At 38.6% G+C, this 21222-nt stretch overlaps 1 protein-coding gene across 2 annotated transcripts in view; it reads left to right on the top strand.

Moving 5' to 3' along the window:
* Abcd2 (ATP binding cassette subfamily D member 2) overlaps window positions 1-19872 on the top strand; it is a 44919-nt gene extending 25047 nt beyond the window's left edge. For both annotated transcript variants that reach the window (XM_029531074.1, XM_021216766.2), the window contains exons 7-10: window positions 2655-2800; window positions 7771-7855; window positions 17364-17489; window positions 19010-19872. In XM_029531074.1, coding sequence (XP_029386934.1) covers window positions 2655-2800; window positions 7771-7855; window positions 17364-17489; window positions 19010-19229 — 577 coding nt within the window. In that variant the 3' untranslated portion in view covers window positions 19230-19872. The remainder of the gene's footprint in view (window positions 1-2654; window positions 2801-7770; window positions 7856-17363; window positions 17490-19009) is intronic.
* The last annotated feature ends 1350 nt before the right edge of the window (window positions 19873-21222 follow it).

The following is a 21222-nucleotide window of genomic DNA, read 5'->3' as shown; positions in this document are numbered from 1 at the left end:
GAGAGAGAGAGAGAGAGAGAGAGAGAGAGAGAGAGAGAGAGAGAGAGAGAGAGAGAGAGAAGCCAGTGCTTTTAGCCGCTGAGCTGCAGAGGCTAGCCATTGCTGTCTATATAAGACAGACCCTAGGTTATCCTGATGTTCCTCACCGAGCCACTCAGGTTGTACAGGGTTTATGGAGTCTTTGCCTGTGTTAGTTCCCACTGCAGCTACCACAAGTTACCAGAAGATGGGTAGTTTGAAGCAACAGAGGGTCATCCTCTCATTGCTTGGGACTTACCGGCCAAGCTCTTATCAGTTTACCATAGTGTGAAGGGTCAGAGGTAAGGCAGGAATGGGTAGAGCACTTGCTGTGTAAGCAAAAAGAAATCCACCATATTGCCTACAGGATCTGGCCTTCTGAAAGGGTGGCTTCCAGATGTTCCAGATGGGAGTGGAGTTAGGAAACTGTTTTTAATCATTTTTTTAAATGAGTTGAGGCTATGTTACTTAAGTTAAGTTATTTCATTCCTATCCTCCTCTTCCTCTCTTCTGTGCTCATCTTATCTATCTGATATATATATATATATATATATATATATATATATATATATATATATATCCAGTTTCTTGCTTTTCAGCTAATTGTTTAGTTAACTTTATTTATCAGATAGTGATATATTTAACGTGACTATAAAATCAAAACTTGTATTGAAAAGATGTGGCACACGTACACCTCTAACCCCAGAGCTTCGGAGACAGAAGCAGGTGGATCTCTATGAGTTTGAGGCCAGCCTGGTCTACAAAGACAGTGTGGGTCCAGCCAGGGCTACATAGAACGACTGTCTCCAAAAATTGTAAAGAAAAAGAAACAGAAAGAGGGAGGGATGGAGGAAAGAAGGAAAAGAAAGAAAGGAAGGAGAGAGAGAAAGAAGGAAAGAAAGAAAGAAATTTAGAAAGGATGTTTTCTCTCCATTCTACTCTATCCATTTCACCTCCTTGGGTGACCTTCTCACTAGTTTCTGGCTCACTTTTCCTGTTTCTTTCCATAGGTGTTATGAAATATATGTATTTATATCATCCTTCGTTTTCTTTTCATAGAAGGTAACATACTGTCTACCTGTGGTTCTCAGCTGGGGACAGCTTTGTCACCTAGGGATATCTGTCCCCTCAGGGAGACTTGTAGACAATTTGTGATCCTGTTTGAGGAGATGCTACTGACATCTAGTGGATAGATGCCAGGTATACCACTAACCTTCCCAGAGCAGAGCGCCCTAGGCAAGGACAGGCTGGCTGCCTTTGAGACATTCTGATCAAGGTCTGCCTTCACATTTTCCTTTTGAGCTCGATGATGGTCACAGAACTCACTCTGTATTACTTCGTGTGTGCCTACCTGATGAGCATCATAGTAGCTACAGAAAACTGAATGAAGGATTCTCTCTGCCCAGTCCTTTCTGGTTTTTGGTTTTGAATATCTTAAGTACTGCAATTTGCACTGTAATGGGTAAGCTTAGGCAAGTTTCCTTTTGGGGCATTCTTAGGAGCATATCCTCCAAGAAAATTCCCAGAAATGAGTCAAAAAGAAAATGGCATGTCACTCTGCCACATTTCCACCAAGGAGGTTGGATTTTCAGCATTGTATGGGGACTTCTGTTTTCCCCCATGGGCCAGTCAGCTGATAGAATAATCAAGCTATTGAATTTTTCCCTCTCTGATGAACAAGAACATTGATGTCATTTTAATTTACATTTTCTTATTAATACCTTGCCTTTCAGTTTGTTTGTTTACATGGCTGTCAAAACTCCAGGTTTTGTGTTTACTGCAAATGATTTTAGATGATCAGAAACAGTTGTTATCAAATATGTTTCCATGAGTCAGGATCATGTAGATGAACAGAACTGATGGAACAAAGATAGATAGATAGATAGATAGATAGATAGATAGATAGATAGATAGATAGATAGATTTAATTAAGAAAATGATTCAATTAAGAAAGAATATATTTAAGGAGGTTTATTAGAGTGGTATACTGGCTGTGGTCCAGCTAGTCCAACAATGGGCTGTGTACCAACAGAAAGTCTAATAATCCAGTTGTTGTTCAGCCTACAAGGCTGGATGTCTCAGCCTGTCTTCAGTACATGCTGGAATCCTGAAGAAGTAGACTCTAATGCCAGTGAAGGAGTGGACTTGCTAGTGAGGAGAGAGCAAGCAGGCAAAGACAGCTCCCTCCTTCTCTGTCCTTTATATAGTCTGTCACCAGAAGGCTTAGCCCAAATTAAAGATGGCTCTTCCCACCTCGAAAGATCAAGACTGAAAGTGTGTCTTCCCACTTCAGACGATTCAATCACGAAAGGAAGTCCCTCACTGCTGTACCCAGACACTTGGGTTTTAGTTAGTTCCAGATTTAGTTAAGTTGACAACCAAGAATAGCCATCACAGTGGCAAAACGAAATATTTTATCTATAGAAAATATCAAATGGTTTTTAATAAAAGCTTTTCTCCATGTATATCTCAGTATTTTTTTTTTCCACAAACCAGGTATTATTTTGAAGTCTGTCTAAGAAACATCATATAATCTTATAAATTGAGTGTTTAAAATCGGTTGTGTTCCAGACATCAGAATGTCACCCTGGGAGAGTTGACATAACCTTTACACCTGTGTTTTTGGTGTTTTCTAGGCCATATATGTCTCTTGGAAGTCTCCGGGATCAAGTCATTTACCCTGACTCAGCGGATGACATGCGTGAGAAAGGCTATACAGACCAAGACCTAGAACGTATCCTGCACAGCGTGCACCTCTACCACATAGTTCAAAGAGAAGGAGGTAGACTGTGCCATTATTTTCTTAAGTGTGGTTTAACTTTATATACAAAGCAAGTCTGGGTTGTGTGTGGTGTTGTGTACCTGTCACCTTAGCACTTGCGACACGGAGGCAAGTGGAGCAGGAACTCAAAGCTATTGTCCCCTATGCAGCAAGTTTGAAACCAGCCTGGGTTAGATCAAAACTTTGTCTCAAAAAAAAAAAAAATCCATTAACTAACTAAATAAACAAACCTAGGTGGTACTAGTTACCAGCTACCCAGATATCCCACTGTAACAGCCTACAGGTTGGTTTCTTCTTTTGCTGATGGTTCATAGGTGTCAGATGGTCATGGTGTAGAGGATTGTGAACCAGATACCCAGATGCCCAACAGAATCAGCTTACAGACTGGTTCCCCTTTTGCTGTTGGTTCATAGGTGTCAGATTGTCATGGTGTAGAGGATGCAATATTGTCACCTGGCAAAGCTGCTGGCTTTCTCCTTCTCCCTCTTTGTCCTTCTTGGGCTTCATGTCAGATCTTCTCTGTCAGTCAGTCCTCTCTGGAAGCACCCTCACTGAGACACACAGGCGTCCTCCACAGAGGGCACCTCTAACTCCAGTCAAGGTGACAATAGTGACAACTGTTCCAGGTGTCTATGAAGTCTGTGATTTCATCTGAATATATGAGATGATTAGACCATAAGTGTGTAAGTAGAGGCTTTATGTTTTTTTCCATGACTAATATCTTGGTTTTTGCTTGTGTTGTGTTTAATATGGCACACTAGAGGACTTTTACTGAGTAACCATAATGCCACATCTAGCATCTAAAGATCTTGATATTTAAGTGTACAAGTGTCCTGAGTATGCTGACATTCTAGATGTATGCAGAGTCCATGATCAACTATTCGCTTGTGGAACTCTCTCGTTTTATGTTAATATAATTTTTAGAAGTGGATCTCACACAGTTTGTTTGATTTTAGCCCCACAATCTTTCTAATACATAGAGAGAGAGAGAGAGAGAGAGAGAGAGAGAGAGAGAGAGAGAGAACAAATAAGATTACAGAACATAGAACTTTTGTTGTAGGTTCCTTTAGAATAAGACATATATGAAAGAGTGGGAATATGCATACATAAGAGCTTTCGATCCAATTATTTCCTAATAGTTGTGCTTTCAAATGTTTTGGTAAGTTATACGATGTTATAGCACAGAAAACTACCTAAAGAGCAAGCCAGAATTCTCGACTGGTTTGTGCATGCATGGATCTCATGCTCTGTTTCCCAGCCTAATTACATTATTTTGAAAGAAAAAAAAAAAGAAGAAGTATAGTAGATGCGCGAGAATTCGGGCTTTAGACTCAGAGTTAAAGAGTCAAATCCTAATTAGCATTGCTTTCTGGGTCCTCAATGGTAACATGAGGATACATTTTTTTCAACATTTATGCAGTGCTACTTTTTTTCAGCATTGCTGTGAATATTAAATGAAACTGTATATGTAGCCTTTACTGGGCTGGCACATGCATAGCAAGTGCACATGAATTGTAACCTCATCCATACAGTAAGCAAATGAAGCCAACAAGAAAGACACCACTATATTTCTCTTTATGATGTCGGCTCCTAGACGGAAGCAGGTTTTCCTTTAGTGCCACGTGGCCAATCCCTTTTCAGTTTCAAAAACCTTCGACAGTATAAATGCTATATATTATGGGAAGATTAATAAATAGAAATTTAGAATAAACATGAAATAGTCTATTTTTTTTAGAAGTCATTCTTGAACTATTTTTAAGGTGTGCCAAGCCTAGAATTTTATACCTCCTTGCCTAGGACACATAACAAATTTTGATTGTCCTTTTTCCCATAAATAAAAGAGTCTCTAGACCTTAGTAATATAATAGGGCCAGTTATAGTTTGTTGAGTTTTGCTACATAGAATATACCATGTTCAAACAATTATATGTTATTTTGTTGAATGTTCATGGAAGTCTGTTCATGATTCTTTGCTACCTCCATTATACAGATTTAACACTAACTCTGTAAGTCTTTAATGAAAGACTTAACACTAGGCATAGCTGGTGTTCTGATGTGCCCACGTCTCCTAGCTGTCCAGACATAAGAACTATTACTTAATTTCACAGAGATACATATTTCCTAAGACATCTAGGCAGTGCCTGGAAATACTTGCAGTTACTAGTTAGGGTGTGGCTTCCTTTGGAAGAAGCCTATTGGGATTAGATTAACTCATTCTTTGCTTAGCAAAGAATGGGGGATGGGGAAACTACGATTCATTCTCATAAACAGGTTCCAAGGTAGGAAAGAGTAGAGTGGGTATCAAGAGACACAGCTGGGAAATGTACGCATCTTCAGGAGGCAGGGAAAGGCTTTTCCCGGTAGCTGGCCTGGTCTCAGTAAGTGAGCATCAGGCCCGATGGCTGTTGCCAGGGATGCTGATGGAACCCTCGGGGTTTAGTAGGGCAAAGGGTGCAGTTAATTAAAATATGTAAAAATTAACTTTCCTTTGGCTGAAAAAGATTTTTTTTCTCTTGTGCTCCATTCTCTGTTCTCGGCGCAGGGAACAAACCCGTTCTCACCAGTGCTGCCCTCCCAGCACCGCCCTCACCTGCGCCCTCCTTCCCACCACTGTGATCCAAATCCCTTCCTCAAGTCATCGGTTGCATTTCATAATTACTACAAAGTTTGGCCACAGAAAAGTATTATTTTGACATTTCTCTCTTCTCAGAAGCAAGCTGAGGTTGCTTCAACATAGTCTTATAAAGATCTATTTTTAAATAATTTCGAACAGTGGGCCCTCTGAAGAGATCAATCTGATGTTGTCAGTGGCACAAAGTCTTTTGCTCTAGATACTACTGTATCTCTCTCTCTCTCTCTCTCTCTCTCTCTCTCTCTCTCTCTCTCTCTCTCTCTCTCTTTTAAGATATGCTTCTAATTTTGCAGATGTATGTTGGAAACGTAAGGGCAGGTACAAGTGCAGGCACTGGGTCACTTGGAGCTGATGGTGCAGTGGCTGCAAGCCACCCATGTGCTAGGAACCAAACTCAGGTCCTCTGCCTGAGCAGTGTGTGCTGGTAAGCACAGGATCATCTCTCCGGCCCTGGTGTTATGTCTTCTTGTCCCCCATTTCTCTCACCTTCCCTAACTCCTCCTAGATCCTTTCATACCCTGCATTTCTTTAACTATGTTACTTTTATTGTGTTTACTTTTTAACACTTGGGACAGAGAACACTTCCAGACTTTTTCAAATTTTAAAAACAGCATAAGATGTATCCTCAAAAATAGCCTTCCCATCCTTGTTCTCTCTAATTTTCATCTTCCTACTTTGTTTAGTTTCTTATTCATACATTCAGGCTTGCTTTCTTTCTTTCTTTCTTTCTTTCTTTCTTTCTTTCTTTCTTTCTTTCTTTCTTTCTTTCTTTTGTTCTTTCTTTCTTCTTTCTTTCTTGAGACAGAGTATCACAGTGTAGCCCAGGCTGGCCCCCAACTCATGCTTCTCCTATCCTTACTCCTGTCCGGGGATCACAGGCTGCTACACTGAGCCTGGATGCAGTAGATTTTATAACAATTCCTAAAGGAAGAAAACCTTAAAAACATCAAGATGAATCCTGATTTATCAACACACATTATTCTGCCCAAGGTTCTGACCTTTTGCATGCTAAAAAATAAAACCATATTCTTCCTTTTAATTAGCAAAAGAATTAAGTAATTGATCTGAGCGTTTGGTTGGTTTTTTTTTTTTTCAGGTGCCCATGGCAATAAAACAATAAATATTCTTCTTGTAACCTAAAGCCAGGTTTACTTAGAAAGAGAACAAGCAGCTAAGGGAGAAGGAGGGTTGTGTGCGGCACATCCCTTCTCCAATGGGAGAAGTGAACCCAGAACACTGAATACATTGAAATGTTTAGTGTTTGTCAAGTGTGGGCAGTCATTTTCTCCTCTAAAAAATGGATTCTGCAGAACTGTGTTTTTGTTCTTAAGTAATCTTTTCTAGTTAATTATGTAAGGTGGTCATTTTAAAAAAAAAAAATCCAAATATTGCAAAAGTGTTAACTTGAAAAATAAAACTCTCAAAATTCCACTCCCAGATGTGTGCCTGGTAGGTGTCTGCACATTTTCAGAGGTGCGGCCATAATATATGCCATTCTGAAACTTGGATTCTCATTGACATTTTTCTGGTATTATTTTCATATTAGGATAGAGAGATAGACATATAGATATATGTGCTTGCTTTGCAAATTGATATTAATCAGTCACTAAAATGTTTTAAGAGATAGGTTGCATAAACTATGAAAACATAGCCAGGCGGTGGTGGCGCACGCCTTTAATCCCAGCACTTGGGAGGCAGAGGCAGGCGGATTTCTGAGTTCGAGGCCAGGTTGGTCTACAGAGTGAGCTCCAGGACAGCCAGGGTAGCTCTGGGAGATAACTATAACTCAGATGTTTCTGTCTCTCCTTGAGTTTTGGATTACCCACTTGTAAAATGCAAATAAAGGCAACTATCTTATAACCTGTAGAATTAAAAAAAAAAAAAAAAAAAAGACTTGCATAAAGTACCAAGCTTGTGGGAACTTTTTTAACTCAGTTCCTCCCATACTGTTTTGGGGGCTTGGCAATTGTCCTATGAAAATTATTAGATCTTTTCTCCCACTGCCCTCTACAAATCAGCATGTGTGCATCAACAATTTGGACAGACAGAGTAAGAAACATGCTTTATTGATGGCAGCGTTTACCATTCTTTCAAGGCATCTATCAGTGTAAGGAATCACTACTCTTAAGAGAATATCATAATTGAAATAAAATTCTCACACCCGTGGCTCTCAAGATTATCCACCTGCTCTACAAACTACAAGGCTCCTCCTATTTTCAATCAAAACAGGCCAGCAATCTCTCATGCAGAATAGGATATGATAAGTCGACAAGCACCTGCAACCTGCATGTTTATTTGTTTGTTTGTTTGTGTGTGTGTGTGTTTTTTTTATTTTCTAGGATGGGATGCAGTCATGGACTGGAAAGATGTCCTTTCAGGAGGGGAGAAGCAGAGAATGGGCATGGCACGGATGTTTTACCATAAGTAAGTGCTCTGCGTTCGGGGAACTGTAGCCATAACTGGTAGAGCAAGACCACACTCAGCAGGATGCAGCAGTCTCATCTTAGGTTAGATACCATCTGACTGGGAGATTGGACAGATGGCTCAGTGGGTAGACATGCTTCCACCAATGATCCCCTAGACCTTCCTAATGTTGCCACCTAATACAGTTCCTCATGCCATGCTGACCCCCAGCTATAAAATTATTTCATTGCTCCTTCCTAAGTGTAATCTTGCTACTGTTATGAATCATACTGTAAATATCTGATGTGTGATTCCCCCCCCCAAGGGGATCACAACCCACAGGTTGGGAACTGCTGTCCTACATCCATGTGGTGGAAAGAGAGACTCAACAACTATTGCACATTGTCTTCTGCCTTCCACACACACCATGGTGCATGTGCTCAAATACATGTTCACACACATACACACAAGTAAATGATAGGGAGTCAATAAATCCATAAAGCATTTTAAAATCAAAGGTGGGAGAAGACAGAGGGACTGAATGGCATGTTGAAGAAAATATATCTTATAAAAGGTGTGTAAAATCTGTACTTTTAGGTTTGCTTAGTATAAAGTATTAGAGTCTCCAGGTGTTTTAGTTTTTAGCTGCTTTCTATTGAGTAACTTAGATAAAAGACTGTTTGGAGTGCTAGATTAAAGGTTTATGTGTCCTAAAATTTAAAATAGGATTTTTCCTAGATTTAAAATATGAAGAATGCGTAACCGCTGAGGGTCTGGTTAAACCAGTTGCTGCACATTTGGGAATTTCTCTGAATTGTTAAATTGGATCTAAATCAGACTCTCTGACATGTATTACCAATAATTTTACCACAAATACATTATTTTATGTGCAATCCATTTATAATTAATTATAAATGAGACATCAGAATTATTCAGTTGGATCTAAATCAAGTTTAAGTGGTCTCTTAATCTAATTTCCCTTCCTCAACTGTTACAATTAGTGAAGAGTTAGAATTAGTGAAAAGAGTTAAAATTAGTGAAAAAAGAATGTGCTTGCACACATCTTAGTGAACACAGAAAAACTGATGCAAGAAATAATTTTTAGTTATTTTATTTATCTGTATCCCAAATGTTGTCCCCCTCCCAGAGTTCTTCACCCCCTTCCTATCCCCTTTGCCTCTGAGATGGTGTTCCCCCATACCACTTCCCTGAATACCGAGTCTCTACAGGATTAGGTGCACCCTCTCCCACTGAGGCCAGACATGTAGTTCTCTACTACATATGTGTTGAGGGCCTCGGACCAGCTGGTGTATGCTCTTTAATTGGTGGCTTAGCCTCTGGGAGCATTGGTCTTCCTTTGGGGTTGCCATCCCCTTCAGTTCCTTTAATCCTTCCCCTAAGTCTTCCCTAGGGGTCCCTGCCTTCAGTCCAGTGGTTGGCTGTAAGTATGTGTATCTGTCTCAGTCAGCTGCTGGTAGAGCCTCTTGTAGGACAGCCATGCTAGGCTCCTGTCTGCAAGCACACCATGGCATCAGTAATAGTGTCAGGGTTTGGTGCCTGTCCATGAGATGGATCTCAAGTTAGGCTGGTCGCTGGATGCTCTTTCCTTTAGTCTCTGCTCCAGTTTTGTCCCTGCATTTCTTTTAAACAGGAACAATTCTGAGTTAAAAATTTTGAAGATGGGTGGGTAGCCCCATCCCTCCACCAGGGTCCCTGTCTTAAGGTAACCCAGACTCAAAAGGACATTCATGGTATGTAGTCACTGATAAGAGGTTATTAGCTGAAAAGTACAGAATACTGTTGATAAAAATCAACAGCCCATAAGAAGTTTAACAAGAAGGGAGGCCCAAGTGAGGATGATTCAATCCCACTTAGAAGGGTGAACAAAATAATCATGGGAAACAGAAGGAGGGGGGTCCTGGGTGGGAGAGTGAAGAGTGAAGAAAGGGGAGCAGGATCAGATACGGGGTTAGACAGGAGAGAGCACAGAGGGCCAGGAGAATGAATGGAAATATTCAGCTGCCAGGGGTCAGGAGAACCCCTAGAAAGTCCTAGAGACCTGGAATGTGAGAGGCTCCCAGGACTAGATGGGGGTGACCTTAGCCAAAATGCCCAACAGTGGGGAGATGGAACCTGAAGAGACCATCTCTAGTAGATAGATGACAAGAAATAATTTTTTATAAAACTTTTCTTGGTGACATCATCTTCATAGACTTCAAGAACTCTAAACTAAAGCTCTGCAGAGGAAGTCCAGACACTGTCCTCATTCCATTCTGTTTGTCACACTCTTCTCTGAAATGAGAGTTTTTCAGAGTGATTTAATGTCTAAGTTTCTCTTGGGGTCTAAAACCCTTTTCTTTTTACCTATTTATTCAACACAAGACGAGATTTACAGATAAAGAAAAGATCTTGCCACAGTCGAGGATGGTCTGAAATTTTTCTCTCCTGAGAGTTGGTTGTCAGTATGTCGCACAACAGCCAGCTAAACGTATTTTGTTGTTCTCTCAATTACATGTTAATCTTTAAAAGTCTTATCTTTGCCTCCTCCTGCCTCGGCCAAATCTTATTATTACATTTTATCTATCTATCTATCTATCTATCTATCTATCTATCTATCTATCTATCTATCTATCTATCTATCTATGCATCTATTATTTATATATCTATGCATATATCTACCTACCTATTATTTATCACCCATATATCATCTAGCTATCCATCATCTATCTGTCCGTCTACCCATATATCTTTTCAATGTGTATGTGTACATGCCATTGTGTGTGTGTGTATGTATATGTGCAAGCATGTATATGTACATGTTGTATATGTGTCTCACTGGCATATAAGAGGACAATTTGCAGAAAATAAGTTCTCTCCTTCTACCTTGTGAGTTCTGGGATCAAACTCCTGCTGTCAGACTTGGCAGCTGAAAGTTTTACCAGCTGAGCCATTTTTTTTCTATCTTACATTTCAAATTACTGATTTTTGTCATTTAGGATGCTGCACACTTTAGATTGGTCTGTTTGCTTGCAATCTTGTTCTTCTAATTTCCAATCTTCATAAAATCAGGCAGTTAGAGAAAAATAATTGGTTAGATTTAGGACCGAGCATTTTAATGAGATTATAGCACATATTGTTTATCATCAAAAGGACACACCATAATCACATGCTTATTTAAGAAACACAAATAAATAAAAAGAATTTAAATTTTCCTATCTCATTAGCTGTCAAAAAGCAATGTTAACATTTTGAATAAATTTATTCCTGGGCCAACTCCACATGGTTAGCTGTAATCTTAATTGTTTATATGTGTTTCATAATTTGTAACTCATATCACATGCTTATATGTTTCATATGATATCATATGCCTCTCTTTGTTATTATATGATGCTTGGTCAGAGTTTATTATCATTATTATAATAATTATATAAGTATTTTTCCTTAATTTTTTATTATTTAAATGCATTTTGTACATCAAACATATTAATAATGCTGGGTATTTTGAGAATCAAATAATACATAAAAAATTGTTCAACTTTTATATTCATATCCTTTCATACCCTAAAAATATCATTAATAAATATTTAACACTGTCCATAACTGAGGATCCTACATCTAGTGTTGAATATTAAATTGATTCAAACATACAAAATATTCTTTGGGAGTTAAGCACAGTAAAAAAGCATAAAACATTAAAAATGATCATTAAGAAATATATTCAAAGCCTGGCATGGTGGCGCATGCCTTTAATACCAGCACTTGGGAGGCAGAGGCAGGTGGATTTCTGAGTTTGAGGCCAGCCTGGTCTACAGAGTGAGTTCCAGGACATCTAGGGCTACACAGAGAAACCCTGTCTCAAAAAAAAAAAAAGAAAAAAGAAAAGATATATATTCAAAAGTCCTTATATGGTACCAGCTGACATAGTGAGAGTATTTAAAACACATTATATATCTGTGTACATGTCTAATAATCAGTTTACTTATAAAAGATTATCAGTGTTTCTAGGAGACAAATTATTTTATCAGTAAGTATATTTTAAATTTTTCAAAATAGCAAACTCTCTGAAGTTAAACATTAAGAAAATGCTAATTTCAAGCACAGTGAGAAAAATTACCAATAATATTTCTATGATGTTTATAGAACATGATTGTAATATTTTCAACTGTTAATATTCAACAGACAGAATAATTATTTTAAGATATATTTCATTGTTATGTCTCCCTTTTCATTTCTGACTTTATTAATTTAGATTCTGTCTCTGTGCCCTCTGGTTAGTCTTGCTAAAGGTTTATCTATCTTGTTGACTTTCTCAAAGAACCAGCTCCTGGTTTTGTTGATTCTTTGTATAGTTCTTTTTGTTTCTATTTGATTTATTTCCTGCCATCTACTCCTCTTGGGTGTATTTGCTTCTTTTTGTTCTAGAGCTTTCAGGTGTGCTGTCAAGCTGCTAGTGTGAGCTCTCTCCAGTTTCTTTTTGGAGCCACTGAGAGCTATGAGTTTTCCTCTTACCACTGATTTCATTGTGTCCCAAAAGTTTGGTATGTCCTCATTTTCATTAACTTCTAAAAAGCCTTTAATTTCTTTCTTTAGTTCTTCCCTGAGAAAGTAATCATTGAATAGAACGTTGCTCAATTTCCATGTGTATGTGGGCTTTCTATTGTTTTTGTTGCTGTTGAAGACCAGCATTATTCTGTGGTGATCTGATAGGGTACATGGGATTATTTCAGTCTTCTTGTATCTGTTGAGGCCTGTCTTGTAACCAGTTATATGGTCAGTTTTGGAGAAGGTACTGTGAGGTGCTGACAAGAAGGTATATTCTTTTGCTTTAGGATGAAATGTTCTATAAATATCTGTTAGATCCATTTGGTTTATAACTTCTGTTATTTTCACTGTGTGTCTGTTTAATTTCTGTTTCCATGATCTGTCCATTGCTGAGAGTGAAGTGTTGACGTCTCCCAGTATTATTATGTGGGGTGTGATGTGTGCTTTGAGCTTTAGTAAAGTTTCTTTTATGAAAGTAGGTGTCCTTGCATTTGGTGCAGAGATGTTCAGAGAATTCACCTTGGTAGATTTTTCCTTTGACCAGTATAAAGTGTCTTTCCTTATCTTTTTTGATAACTTTTGGCTGAAAGTTGATTTTATTCACTATTAGAATGGCTACTCCAGTTTGTTTCTTGGGACCATTTGCTTGGAAAATTGTTTTCCAACTTTTTATTCTGAGGTAGTGTCTGCCTTTGTCACTGAGGTGCATTTCCTGTATGCAGCAAAATGCTGGGTCCTGTTTACATATCCAGTCTGTTAGTCTATGTATTTTGGGGGGAATTGAGTCCATTGGTGTTAAGCGATATTAAGGAAAACTGTTTGTTGCTTCCTGTTATTTTTGTTGTTAGAGGTGGAACCATGTTTGTGTGGCTATCTTCTTTTGGGTTTGTTGAAAGATTACTTTCTTGCTTTTTCAAAGGTGTAGTTTCCCTCCTTGTGTTGGTATTTCCCATCTATTATCTTTTGTAGGGCTGGATTTTTGGAAAGCATTCTGTAAATTTGGTTTTATCATGGAATATCTTGTTTTCTCCATCTACTTGATAGTTTTGCTGGGTATAGTAGCCTGGGGTGGCGTTTGTATTCTCTTAGGGTCTATATGACATCTGCCCAGGATCTTCTAGCTTTCATAGTCTCTGGTGAGAAGTCTGGTGTAATTCTAATAGGTCTGCCTTTATATGTTACTTGACCTTTTTCCCTTACTGCTTTTAATATTCTTTCTTTGTTTACCGCATTTAGTGTTTTGGTTATTATGTGATAGGAGAAATTTCTTTTCTGGTTGAGTCTATTTGTAGTTCTGTAGGCTTCTTGTATGTTCATGGGCATCTCTTTCTTTAGGTTAGGGAAGTTTTCTTCTATAATGTTGTTGAAGATATTTACTGGCTCTTTAAGTTGGCAAATCTCTCTCTTCTTTACCTATTATCCTTAGGTTTGGTCTTCTCATTGTGTCCTGGATTTCCTGGATGTTTTATGTTACGAGCATTGTGCTTCTTGCATTTTCTTTGACTGTTGTGTCAATCTTCTGCCCCTGATATTCTCTCTTCTGTCTCTTGTATTCTTTTGGTGATGGTTGCATCTATGACTCCTGATCTCTTTCCTAGGTTTTCTAACTCCAGGATTGTCTCCTTTTGTGATTTCTTTATTGTTTCTATTTCTATTTTTAGATCTTGTATGGTTTTGTTCATCTCCTTTATTTCTTTGATTGTGTTTTCCTGTAATTCTTTAAGGGATTGTTGTGTTTCCTCTTTAAGGGCTTCTAGCTGTTTACCTGTGTTCTCCTGTATTTCTTTATGGGCATTATTTTTAACCTTCTTAAAGTCCTCTATCACCAGCATGAGAAGTGATTTTAGATCCAAATCTCGCTTTTCTGGTGTGATGGTGTATCCAGGACTTGCTATGGTGGGAGAATTGGATTCTGATGATGCCAAGTAACCTTGGTTTCTGTTGCTTCTGTTCTTATGCTTGCCTCCTGCCATCTGATTATCTCTAGGGCTACCTGCCCTCGCTATATCTGACTGGAGCCTGTCCTTCCTGTGATCCTGGTTGCATCAGAACTCCTCAAAGTTCAGCTCTCTGTGATCCTGTGATTCCGGAATCCTGTGATCCTGAGATCCTGGGTGTGTCAGAGCTCCTGGGAGTCAACAGCCTGTGGGTCCCTGAGATCCTGGTGTGACCAAGCTCTTGGGATCTTGTGATGCTGGGATCCTGGGATCCTGTAGTCCTGGGTGTGTTAGAGCACCTGGAAGTAGAGCTTCTTCTGGGTGTTGTGGGACTTGCTGTGGAGTTCATGCCCAAAGACTGCATAGGGCACAGACTCAGACTGGAAGGAACCTGTGCCACTGGTCGGGTGGAGTTCTTGGGTGCCTGGGTCCCGCTGGTCCCAGTTACTTCCAGTATTGGGGCAGATGTTGTGTCCTCCTCACCTCTGATCCTGTGATCCTGGGCCTGTTAGAGTGCTTGGGAGTGGAGCTTCCTCTGGGGATTGTGGGACTGGCTAGTAAATATATTTTAAGTATATAATTCAATAAGATTTTACAGATGTAGGTACATCAAATAACATAATGTTCATCTCACGCAACATCTCATTCAAGTTAGAGAATGTTTTTATTACCCAGAAAAGGGCTCTCAGTCCCTTTTTGTTCAAGTTCTCCATATACCCACTTCTTTACAATCTCATGCAAGTGAAATCATATACTACGTAGTTTTGTGTATAGCTCCGATTTTTAGTGAGAAAAATTAGTTATCTTAGCATATGTTTTAATATATGTATTACTTATACTAAACTTACGTTGTTAGTCTAAGGATAGAGGGTACTTTAAAAAAAAACTGAACTGAATTTTACTAAATCTGGATTTTTTCCTGCTGTGCTTTGAAATGCTGCTCTCTCCAAGGAGACTCAAGGGCACACTGTAGCTTGACATTTCTGACCAGCTGTTAGCCCATCTCTGGGAACTGGCTTGGGTTTCGTCCATAAATACTCAGTAATATGATCAGCAACACAGCCTGAGAGGGGTGGTGTAGTGAACTGCAAATGTGACCATTTTTCCATGTCTCTGTGTTAATAAGATAAGCCCTTCAATAAGAACAAGAGACATCAATAAAGAAAGCATTTTAACCCAATATTTCGAGTTTTGGATGAATCAGTATTCATGATTGTAAAATGTATCAGATATACCATAATAATGAGTGAAAATCAAGTGAAATCTGGGAGGTCAAAGACAAGCGAATAGTAAGAAGGCAGCACTTTTGCAAATGAATCAAATAAAGTAGGAAGTCAAAGCCAGTGAGGGAAAAGGGTAATGCTGAAGGATTGCCTCTTCCCATGCTCTCAGGGTCAGTACGGGTCTGACAATGAGATTATAACACATACTGAGCTTTGATAGGAAAGATGTGCACTGACTACAACAGAGAACTCTGGTCAGAAATGAGACAAAGCATTACAATAGAATATGCTTCATGAGAGCCTTATAATCCTAATATCTAAAGAATGACCAGGGAAATCCTGCATTGAGGGAATAGGTTTCTTCCTTCACATATCCTACACTACTTGTGATCCACAAAAGGAGAAAAAGAAGCAAAAGTCTAAGAGTTTTGTGCCATTTAATACTGTAAGTATTAGTTCTACAAGGGCCCACTCCTGGCTATGTTGTTTGGTATATTTACACACACACACACACACAGCCTAACACTGCCAAGGAAACAAAAGTATGACTCATCTTACATTCCTTATGAGTTGCTATGACAACAGAATATAAAATTTTTTTCTTCTTCGAAAATCTTTAACTCAAAGCACTCTAAAAAGGAAGGCACAAAATACAATGAACAGTTCAGAGAAGAGCTTTATACAAAAAGAAACTTTTACCTAAATTTTCTTTCTCTTGTATACCTTTCTTCACCTTTTCTATTTAAATAAAATCACAAACAGTAATTAACACAGAGAAAACTAATATTTAATCATAATAATGAACCCCCCAAAGCTACTTCTTCACTGCTGTCTTGGGGGAAGTACAGCAATCATTAGAGACTTTCACAATCGTATGGAGTGTTTAATGGCTTGATGCCCCAGCATAGGGGAATGCCAGGGTGGTGAGGTGGGAGTGGGTAGGTGGGTGGGGGAGCACCTTCATAGAAGCATGGGGGAGGGAGCTGGGATAGGGGGTTTTCAGAGGGGAAACTGGGAAGGGGGATAACATTTGAATGTAAATAAAATAACAATAAGAAATTTTTAAAAATTAATTAATTAATTAAAAAAGAAATGCCTTTAACTCTTGAATCTGTCAGCCTTCACTTCCATCTCCAGAATAGGTAATGGGGCCCAATTAATATGCAAGCACGTTAGAAAGAAAACATGAGGCTAAGAAGTCATTTATGGAAAATGAGATTTTTTTTTTTTATATTGGAGGCCATGAATGTGAAGTAGAACAAGGTATGGTACACAGGAGGACTTGGAGGGGAATGGACAGGGAAAATTATGTAATTATATTCAAATCTCAAAAAATTCAAAAATAGATAAAATAATTTCATGGTAAAAACTGCCCTGGAATACTTTGAAACTATTTTCTCTTCTCTTCTCTTCTCTTCTCTTCTCTTCTCTTCTCTTCTCTTCTCTTCTCTTCTCTTCTCTTCTCTTCTCTTCTCTTCTCTTCTCTTCTCTTCTCTTCTCTTCTCTTCTCTTCTCTTCTCTTCTCTTCTCTTTTCTCAAGACAGGGTTTCTCTGTATAGCTTTGCTGTCCTGGAACTCACTTTGTAGACCAGGCTGGCCTCGAACTCAGAAATCCGCCTGCCTCTGCCTCCCAAGTGCTGGGAAAAAGGCATGTGCCACCACACCTGACTGAAACTAATTTTCAAAACTAAAACAGAAGCACCAAATGACGGTGTTCACGTGGTGACTTTAGCCCCTCTGAAGTTGTCAGGATACGACTGTTGTCCAAAGAAAGACACAGCTGGAGAGCAGATTCACTCAGTTATTTGTTTGTTTGCTTGTTTTCAGACCAAAGTATGCGTTGCTGGATGAGTGCACCAGTGCCGTGAGCATCGACGTCGAAGGAAAGATATTTCAGGCTGCTATCGGGGCTGGGATTTCTCTACTCTCCATAACACACAGGCCTTCGCTGTGGTAGGTGCTCACAGCATCCTCCTCTGGGATGGATGCTTTGTCTCATCTTCTCAGAAGATAACCTTGCTAAATGTTTCTGTGTGGAGCATAAAATACTTCATTTGTTTTCTACCTGTATTTCTCTGATGGTCCCGCTAATATAGTTTAGCTCCCTCTGACCTAATGTAGCCTTAATGTGTTGTATGGAAATGAATGTCACCTTCTAGTCATTTTGAAAAGCTACAGGAGAATCTGACGGTTGATCTGTACTAAAAAATATCATAACACTAGAATGTACTGTGAAAGATTAGGGAGTGGGCTAGGTTTATGGTTAGGATATGATTACAAAATATTTTTACTATTTACTTTAAAATCCAGTGTATGGGGGGGGTGTTAAAATTCCATAACTTAGTATTTCTAAAATTATCAAGTTAGAGGAATCACAGTAGATAATAAAATAATAATAATAATAAAGTTTTCTATTGTTTGTTTTAAGAAGAAAAAAGAACATGGCAGGAACAAACATTAAATCCCTCATCACCATTCAAACAATGGTGATGAATCAGTGGAGACAGACATCATAAACAGTGTCATCTACTTAAAGGGGAATGACCCTCTCAGCAAGTACCTTTAACCCACTGAGCCATCTCACTGTCCCTTGCCTTCTTAGTTTAATGATAGGGTTGGGGGGGAAAGGGGGTTGTTTTGTTTTGTTTTGTTTTTTTATTCTCCAGCTTGACATAAATACATTGCTTTCAGTTTGTTGTAAGATGAAAAACTGAAGACAGAAAAATGTAAAGAACCGTGAGCCAGTCAAGCTAAGTGACCCTGTACAGGTGGCTCATGACTGGAACATCTCTGCCAGCCATACTCTCTCCATCCATCCCACAATCCTCTGCTAGTGGCTTTGGCTTCCCTTGCGAGAGGGATGGATTGCCTCCCATCGTTCAGTTCTGTCTTTACATAGCTCCTAAGTAGCTGAACCATGAGAGAAGAGTGAATCTATGTGACAGTAAGAGAATGTTTCTAAAAGACTCCTGCAGGCAGTCATGTAAAAACGATTCTAAATTATTATTACTGAGAAAGTTGTGCTTAGGTAGAATTCATCCCAGAGGATGGTATTATGTATAAATATTCTGCTTTTGTGTTTTTTTTTATTTTCTTTAGTTTTTCTTGATATGATCTTTTAAAGTTTACTCTTTCCTCCATTCCCTTCCCTTCTGTTCCAACTATGCTTCATTATTTATTCAGAGCACATATTTCTTCAGAAGATATGAGGGTAAATTAATACAGGAATAATCTTCCTTTGTAAATTATATGTACTCAAAATGTGAAAAAGAATTCAGGAACATCAAGAAGAATTTCTTAGAGATGAAAGACTTTAGACTTTAGCAATTCCACTGTTTATCTGAGATAACATTAGAAATAAAATGTAAAATAGCCACATCGCTAAAATTTGTCTCTGAATATCAGCTAGAAAGCTCTATAACTGAAATGGCTTTTAGGGTTATGACTAATAACACTTTGCTTTAATTAAACAGGAAATACCATACTCATCTATTACAGTTCGATGGCGAAGGAGGCTGGCGCTTTGAACAGTTGGATACTGCTATCCGTTTAACGTTAAGTGAGGAAAAACAGAAGTTGGAGTCCCAGCTCGCTGGAATTCCCAAAATGCAGCAGAGACTCAATGAACTATGCAAAATTTTGGGGGAAGACTCGGTGCTGAAAACAATCCAAACTGTAGAGAAGACATCCTAACTTATCTTGACGTGTTTTCAGTTACCTTCTAGGTGAAACCTCAGAGACTCTCATGCATGCAGTATGTTAAACTAAGTGCAGAGAAAGCAAGCCAGAAAAAAAAAAAGTATTTTGTATGATTTTAGCATTGAGGAAATATATGACTTTTCAAACAAACAAACAGAAAAGCAAACAAATTAGTTGAGATTAGTCATGACTTCAGTTAGTGCCCAGTGAAAGGCTAACTCACCTGTAAAGCAGGACTTTCTAGGACTAGGAGAAAGTGGCCTGAGGTTTTTCCTGTAGGAGAATGCCCCCAAAACAAAGCAGCAAAGGCACCAGGAGGGCTGATGTCAGCTGTGCAGAATTAAGACTTTGAGGGCTCTTTCAGCCCAGTTAACAAGGACAATAGGTGCAACACCTGGAATCCATAATCAGCATTGCTAGGGGCCAAGTCAAACTGTACAAAATAACAGGCGTTTTGATACATAATTTCAGTCTGAAAAAAAAATGTATTTTAATGACAGTGGTTGAAAACAAGCATGGCTGGACAAGTATAAAGTACTGTATTTAAATTTTTCGTACTTTCAACATCTTGATACAGATACCAAAAATTAACATGAATAAAAAGTGTATTTGCTTAAAAACAAACCCTTTTTTTTTTTTCTTAAAAAGAGAATGGCCCATATGGAAGAGAGGGACCCTAACAATGCTTGTTTTGGCTGTTGCTTGACTCTGTGGTGCTATCAAGTACAATTTCTACCCAGAAATATTGCTTGTTTGGTGCCCCAAAAAAGCATTTTAGAAACTTGATTGCTGTCCTAAGTTCCCTTGATCCTGGACATCACAGTTATGTTCCTATGTTCATTTTATCTTACTCTGCCTTTGAAGCAATCTTTTAAGGCATACAAGTTTTTTTGTTCTTTTTTCTTCTATGAAAACAGACACTCAGATTTACTTTAATCACATGATTTATTTTGAAAGAGCTGTAGAGATCAATAGAGGTCTTGTGACCCCCTGATTCAGTGCTTTTATCACTACTGACCCTTAAATTTTACTGGGATATAATGTCAATTGAAAATTTATGTGGACCAGGTAAATGGCTAGAAATGGAATTGTAGGCAAAACAGGGCATAAGGAAAAAAATTTAACTAGATGAATAAATATTTTTCAGGCATGGAGGAATGGCAGTTGCTTCTCTTGCAGGGGTCCTAAGTTCCATTGCCAGCATCACAGGGTGGCTCAAAACTGTGTCTAATTCCAGTTCCAGGGAATCTGATACCCTCTTCTGGACTTTGGGGGCCCTGCATGCATGAAGTCCTCATACATACATGCAGACAAAACACTCTTAGCATTAAAATAAATAAATAAATCTGAAAGACAGTAAGGATATTAAAATTGGCAATGTTCATGCTATTATCCCTTATTACTGTTTGCAAGAAATAAAAACAAGTCGCAAATGCAATGGTCATCAGTCTTTGACTTAAAACCAATCAAGACCAACAACACACCTCAGATGTGTGTATCCACCCACTGCCGAAGTGTCTGCAGTATCGGCACTCAGAAGGGCAGTGCATGGAAGCTTCATACCACTGAACATTCATAGGAAATAGAGCACATCTGAAGTCCAGAGCCATAATGGATACTTTAATCTCATCCTTTCTTGGGCTATGGTTAGGTATGTAAAAACCTGAGATGAATAGTTTTCGGGGCATAAGATTTTGTTTCTGTCTTTAGGCAGCACTTTAGCAGGCGCTAACTGGCAATAGACTGGAAGACAGACTACCTGGACTCACAGTGATTGTTGTAAGAAATTACCGCATTTCCACATTTTTCAATTCCACAAATTATATGTAATTTGAGTTACCAATAAATGTACCCTCCTTACATGAAGCGATACAATATGAGGTCACAGTCAGTGCTTGTTTTTAATTTGTCTATTACTACTACTTCTTACTAAAAATGTGGGAGAAGAATTAAATATTGTGTTTAGCAAAAATATAGAACCAGAAAA

This window comes from Mus pahari, chromosome 17, assembly GCF_900095145.1.
Source record: "Mus pahari chromosome 17, PAHARI_EIJ_v1.1, whole genome shotgun sequence".
Lineage (NCBI taxonomy): Eukaryota > Metazoa > Chordata > Mammalia > Rodentia > Muridae > Mus > Mus pahari.
This window is presented reverse-complemented; position numbering and strand designations above follow the sequence as displayed.